General features: G+C 39.7%; 1 protein-coding gene across 1 annotated transcript; it reads right to left on the minus strand.

The window, feature by feature from the left end:
• Positions 1 to 248: 248 nt before the first annotated feature.
• LOC102007123 (olfactory receptor 15-like) lies at positions 249 to 1,178 on the minus strand. Its single transcript, XM_005382358.1, has one exon. The coding sequence runs from the start codon at positions 1,176 to 1,178 to the stop codon at positions 249 to 251; it is 930 nt and encodes a 309-aa protein (XP_005382415.1).
• Positions 1,179 to 7,337: the final 6,159 nt, after the last annotated feature.

Here is a 7,337-nt window from a genome sequence, read left to right on the forward strand (position 1 = left end):
TGGTCTTCTTCCCCAGGCAAATATCTTTTGAACACTAATATTGTTCATTGAACACTAGTATTGAACACTAGTATTTTCCAAAACTACTACTGTTTTTAAGCAAATCACCTGTAAAATCCAGTGAATAAAAAATAATCCCCCTTTGTATTATATACACCATTTTTAGCGATTTTTCAGAGACTGGGAGTGAATGTATTTCATGACTTCCCAATTTCTGTCTGGTTAAAATCATGACGCACCAACACTTTTCATGGACTGATCCACTTTCTCAGCTGTCTTATCAAAGCATTTTTTACGTCTTTGTTCCTCAGAGTGTAGATAAGAGGATTCAACAAAGGTGTGACCACAGTGTAGAAGAAGGTGAAAAACTTGCCATTCTTTGAAGCGAAGTTGGTCTTGGGGTCTGTGTACACCATCGCAACTGTCCCGTAGAACATGAAGACCACAAGGAGGTGGGAAGAGCAGGTGAAAATGGCCTTCTGCCTCCCTTCCTCTGACTTCATCCTCCCCACCGCCTGGGCTATGTAGCTGTACGAGGTCAGAATCAACCCCACAGGCACCATGGTGAAGATGACGGAAGAGATGGTCAGCTGCCACTCACTGGCAGAGGTGTCTCCACAAGCCAGGCGTATGAGGGAAGGAATCTCACACAGAAAATCATCCAGACGGTGATGGGAACAGAAAGGCAGCTGGAGCGTGACAGGAGATAAGATGAGAGACTCCGTCAGGCCAGACAGCCAGGCCGAAAGGGCTAGCTTCCAGCAGAGAGGGCGGTGCATGATGATGGTGTAGCGCAGGGGCTGGCAGACGGCGACATAGCGGTCGAAAGACATGACCACCAGCAAGATGCATTCTGTGGCACCGGCCCAGAGGAACACGTAGAGTTGGATGACACAGCCTGTGTAGGTGATGCTCTTGTCAGGACCCCACAAGTTGGACAACATCTGGGGCATAGTGGTTGTGGTGAAGCAGAGCTCCAGCAGGGAAAGATTGCTAAGAAAGAAGTACATGGGGGTGTGGAGAAGGGGGTCCACACAGGAGAGCGCAATGATGGTTGAGTTGCTGAGGACAATCATGACGTAGAAGACGACAATGATCCAGAAGAGAATCACTTCCAGCTGGGGCCATTCAGAGAAGCCGAGAAGAACGAAGTATGCTGGGAAACTCTCATTGGCCATTCTGGTTGCTTTTGTCTTTGAGTTTTATATGTAATGATCAGTTTTGGTAAATAGATCACTTAGAAAAACCCTACTGCTATTTATTTAGAGAAGAAAAACAGAATTAGATTTCCCAGGCAGTATTCCAGTAGGAGATGTGAGTATTTTCCCATATGTGATACCAATAGCATACAATATCTCTTCATAAGTATGTTTTTAAACAACAAATTGGTATTTTTTACATTCTATTCATGAGAATTCACCTCTAAAACCTGTAACCCTGACATCTCCAGTGCACACCCTCAGACAATCACTGTAGGTAATTTATGTGTTCTTCCTGGATTGCCCTTTCAATCGTGCATACAGCAGTTTTTACAACGTCTTCAATGAATTGTTGAATACAGAGACGTATCTTTCAAATATGTATTCTACAAAATTAGCGAGGTACAATTTGCATTGTATGCTGATATTAATAGGAAACCATGAGAGATTTTCTCAGAAACAAAGTTGTTTTGTTCTTCACAACCTGCAATGCATAATCTAAATAATAAAATCTTAAATGTAGTTTGATTCTCTGAGGGTCTGAGGAAGGACCTCAGTTTGCTCAACAGCTTCATTTTCTTTGAATAATTTAAGTAGGTAATGTACAAGTCCAAGTCACTATTCTTACCTCAGAAGTGGTTATAAGTCCTGTTTATAAGAATGAAGTCCAGATGAACGGCATGGCAGTTTAACGATGCCTACTATTTTCAGCATGAAACTCAAATAACAGTTTCTCTCATATGAGAAACCTGAAGTATAAATAAAGAACAGATGAAAGATGGATGACAGCAAGCAGGGAGACAGCTTTTTCTCAAAGGGGGAGGGGACCAAGAGATGGCGGGGGTGGAGAGATGGGGACGAGAGTAGTTTATGTACTACAAACATGCACTAATGAAAATGATCTGAAGGAATGAAAAAATTCATGTAATAATTATAAAAACTCTCTAAGTGCTAGTACAATTATCAGATGAGAAAGCACTGTGATTGCTATCTAATTCTTGGCCTAAAATGTTAATTTTGAAGTCTTCAATAATCAAATGGGGTTTGATGAACTTAAATGGGCTTTCATGGGCTTAAATGAACATCTTCTACCAAGAAGAACAATCTAAAATAAAAATGAATCAAACAACAGAATTAAGAAGTCTGTGATATCTTGAATTTTGTTTCGTGGGCAGGAAGTAAATATGACTCAGATGCATTAACTAAATTGTACCAAGGTGGAGCATTAGCTGTAGAATATATTTTCATGGAACAGTAATTTTCTGTTTTCCAGAAACTGTAAGACAATTGAAAGGAAATCAAGACTGGCAAGGACAAGGAACACAAAAATAAGGTTAGTTAAGAGGAAACTAAGTTATAGATTGTGAACATTAGATTTTGAACATGGAGAAACAATGCAAACATTTGTATAATACTGTATTACAAGAGACTGATACCCAGGGGCACCTTAGTAGGTACTATTCAATGTCTAGCACACACCCAGCACTGGCATCATTTAGGAACTGTCCCAGGAGCAGAAGAGATGATGCTGCTGCTTCAGAGGAGCTCCCAGACCAGTGGGTGAGAGGAACAGCAGGTAAGCAACTGAGCAAATAAAGATTTAGTAGGATTCGGGCAGTTCAGATGCTGCGCACCACAAACGGAAAGCATCAGAGCGGTGACCTTAGGGGTAACGATGGAGGATGTGAATCTGGAAGAGGCTCATAGGGTACGGGAAGCAGGGTAGAGCATAACGTTCATGCTGAGGGAGAGTGTGGGCTCCCAGAAGCTCAGAGCTGAGCAGAGAAGGTGCCCTGCCCCAGGCTGTGTGGGAGGACACACTTAGCTGAGCTCAGATCCCGTGCTCTCACTGCCTCTGGATCAACTCCTCTCCCACCGCAAGTGGTCTTACTGAAGACAGAATGTCCACTCTGTCCCCTAAGACTGGGTCACAGTCTCTGTTCGCTCAGTTTCCAAGCGTTTTATTTGTGTACTTCTCTGCCTCCTGAGGGTTGAGAGTTTGGACAGGATGGATATGCAACGGTCTATGTGGCTTTTGTTTTTGAAATGACATCACTGCAAAGAACAACTAATTCATAGCAATGTAGTGCTTTTTGTTTGAAATGATGCTGAATTGTATTTGTAATAGATTATCTTTTTCACTTTATAAATGCATTTTAGGAGCACTATGGGTAATTTAGGACATTTATCATGTATGGATATATTAAATAAAGATTTTATATATAACTAAAAGGAGAAATAAAAGCATTTCTAATCCCTCCACTATGTATACTATATAATATAAAAATCTTGGTTCCCATTTTCATCATATATTTAAATGAATAGTGTATGTGGGGGAGATATATAGCAGAGATAGAATAAACTCATGCTGTGTTTAGGTCTATATTTTTCTAAATGTCAAGAAAAAATTGTAATTGAGTACATACTCTGCTATCTAAATGCTTTCAGAAATGTCATTTTAAAAATATAAAGCTTTGTAATGTTTTGCTCTAGTAACAGAATTCAGAGTCCAATTTTTGGCTTATTTTAAATGTAGATTTATTGGTCTAAAGCAACACTGAGATGAATATTCAAGTAAGGAATTCCTCGATTCTGTCTGTTCACATCCCTTACTAAGTGCCTCTTCACATCACATATTAAGAGCTACCTCCCCTGAGGAATGTGCTGTGCAGACACCACAAAGACAGTTGCTGTGGAATCTTTGACTTTATTCATGTAATTGTCCATTTTTCCTCGTTGTTACTCCACAAGGATGGACCCTATTGTGAATTTAATTTGCATATTCATCATTAAAGTCTTTTTTGACAAATTATCTGTAAATTCTTCAGTAAAGATGCTTTCTTGTGCCATTTTAAAAATGGATGGGGGCTGGGGATATAACTCAGTGGCATAAGCACCTGCCTGGCAAGCACAAGGTCCTGAGTTCGATCCCTGGTACTGCAAAAAAACAAAAACAAAACAAAAAAAAAACCCCAAAAAACAAAAAACATAGATAGGTATATTTTCTCCTGATTAATACAGAAGAGATTGTTATGCCTTACTCATGATATATAATTTTGCATTTGGCATTCAGCTCAGGTAAATTTCCCAATTAAAAATATTGTAATCTGAAAGGATTACTATCAAGAACATAAAGAACTCAAAAAAGTCAGACCACCAAAATTTAGAGATGCAATCCAGAAATGAGCATCTGAGATGAATATACACTTCTCGGATGAAGAAATACAAACAGCAAATACATATATGAAAAAATGTTCATCATCACTGGTCATTTAAGAGATGCAAATTAAAACAACACTGAGATTCCTTCTTGCCCCAGAAAGAATGGCTATTATCAAGAAATCAGCCAATTTATTTCACTTATGACTATGGCCTCTAGTTGCATCCATTTACCCATAAAAGCCTCTAGTTTATCTTTATAGCTGAGTAATACTCCATTGTATAAAAACACCATATCTTTTTTATCCATTCCTCAGTTGATGCACATTTGGGTTGTTGCCAAGATTTAGCTATTACAAATTGCACTGCTATAAACATGGGTGCACATATATTGCTGTGGCATGATGTTTTCAGTTCTTCTGGAAAAACATCCAGGAGGGGAATAGCTGGGTAGAATGGGACCTCTAATCCTAGTTTACTGAGGAATCTCCAGGCTGATTTCCACAGTGGTTGCACCAGTCTACACTCCCTCCCACAGTGGAGAAGTGTTCCTTTTTCCCCACAGCTCCTCCAGCATTTGTTATTGGTTGATTTCTTGATGATAGCCATTCTTTCTGGGGGGAGATGGAATCTCATTGTTGTTTTGATTTGTATTTCTTGAATGTCACAACCAGTTTTAATTCCTATCATTTTGTTTTGAGGTCATGTATCATTTTTGTGCTGTTTTGATTTTGTCTTCATTGTTGCCTTGTTAGATTTTTAAATTTTTAAAATAAAAAAAGAAATCAACCAACATTCCATTCCAAGCTATATATTTGTTTTCCAATACAAAGTTACAATAAAAAAAAGAAATCAACCAATAATAAATGCTGGAGGGAGCGTGGGGAAAAAGGAACCCTTCTCCACTGTTGGTGGGAGTGTAGACTGGTGAAACCACTGTGGTAATCAGTGTGGAGATTCCTCAAAAAAGTAGGACTAGAGGTCCCATTTGACCCAGTCATTCCCCTCCTAGATATCTTCCCCAAAGAATTAAAAGCACCATACCACAGTGATATATGTACACCTAAGTTCACAGCAGTACAGTTTGTAATAGCCAAATCTTGGAAACAACACAAGTGCCCATCAACTGATGAATGGATAAAGCAGATGTGAGTTTTTTATACAATGGAGTATTACTCTGCTATAAAGAAGGATACACTTGAGACATTTCTAGGAAAGTGTATACACTTTGAGTCTATACTGTTAAGTGAAATAAATTTGGCACGTAAGTATAATTACCACATTGTTTCTCTGGTGTGTGAAGCTGAAAGTGTAAATAAGGACCAAAATGTATAACAGGCATTGTGAAATGAGAAGAAAATGTTCAAATGGGGAGGGGAACAATAGACAGCGAAGGGAGAAGGAAAGAAGGGAAAAGTAAAAGCAAATGAGAAAAGAAGGAAAAAGGCAAAGAAAGCTTTTGTAAATGGGGAGTGGAGGAGGGGTAGAAGGAAATTTAGGGGAATGGGGAAAAAGTTATATCAAGTACAGGTACAAATTCTCTATGGTGAAAAGTGATCATTATGTATATCTAAAATGTACAAATAATAGCTGATTAAAAATATTGTAGTCTTTTTTATCTCTTACTCCTTAAGCCTTAATTTGTTTCTATGTTGTTTTTCCATTGCCTTTGTAGATAGCTTTGCAAATCTTAACTCATTCATTTGCCTACTTGCTCAATATTATTATAGTTTATTTAATCCTTTAGTCAATATTATTTTTAAGTGATATAGGATCTAAAATTTCTTATTTATTTGTTATTCAGTGTTAAAATTTATTGCTATAAGCAATGAATTTGTGTGTGATAATTTGATTTCTACAACAGAAGAGTCACGCTTCAATTCAGTCACTGTAATCTCATAGACAAAGTCTATAATCTCATAGACAAAGCATCTGCAACCTCAAGTCCTTGAGGCTGAAGGGCATATGGTGTTAACCTGTGCATCTGAGAACACGGCCCGTGTTTCACGCTACCCAAGCCGTCCTCAGTTCCGGGATGCGTTGCCCCTGCTGAGTCTGTGCTTGCCTAGTGGCTCTCTGTTCACTTTCTCATCTTCTCATCTCAGAGGTGAGCAGCTTCTGAGCTGGAAGGGATGGGTTGGTTGCAGAGCTGGGCCCACCCCGTGCCTGCTGCCCCCAAGCCCCTGCAGACCATCTATGCGTTTGGGGACCGGCCTCAGGCTGCCCATTCTGCGACACTTCTCAGAAATACAAGACCTTGTGCAGACCTCAGGAAACGGCAGAAAGGTCACAACTGCTTCTGTTTCCACTGAGGAAAACAGCACAAGGAGCTCTGAAGAAGCCGGCCCTTCAGGAGGGCCCTGTGGTGGCTTTTCCTGTGGACGGTCAGCTGCCAGTCCCCAGCATGTTTCAAAGACCTCAAAAATGAAAGAAGTGCTGCCCTTACGTTTGGTAAAGGAACTTTGCTACCACTTTAATTGTGTTCAGTTGTCCAGTGCTGGTCACTCCTTTGTGGTGAGGGCGTTCAAAATACCGTCTCCCTGCTATTTTGGAACACAGAGTAGTTACTGTTAAGTCCATTCACCCTAGTGTTGAGTGGTGACTGGAACACCACCATTTCTTCCTCCTACCTCACTGCAACATTGCACCCATTTTGCTTACCTTTCCCGGACTCTAGTCATGACTATTCTACTGTCAACTTTTAGGACACAGTTTTTAAAAATTTCAGTTATGAGTGACATTCACCTTTCCGTTCCAGGATTATTTCACTTAATGAAATATACTCCAGGTTATCCACGTTATTGAAAATGACAGGATTTTGAGTGAGTGAGTGAGTGTGTGTGTGTGTGTGTGTGTGTGTGTGTGTGTGGCTGACCAGCATTCTATTGTGTGTACCCATCACACTTAACTTCATCCATTCATCTCCTGATAGACACCTTGGTTGTTTCTATTTCTTTGGAACTATTAAGAACGCCATAA

This window comes from Chinchilla lanigera, unplaced genomic scaffold, assembly GCF_000276665.1.
Source record: "Chinchilla lanigera isolate Chin_1 unplaced genomic scaffold, ChiLan1.0 scaffold00017, whole genome shotgun sequence".
NCBI lineage: Eukaryota > Metazoa > Chordata > Mammalia > Rodentia > Chinchillidae > Chinchilla > Chinchilla lanigera.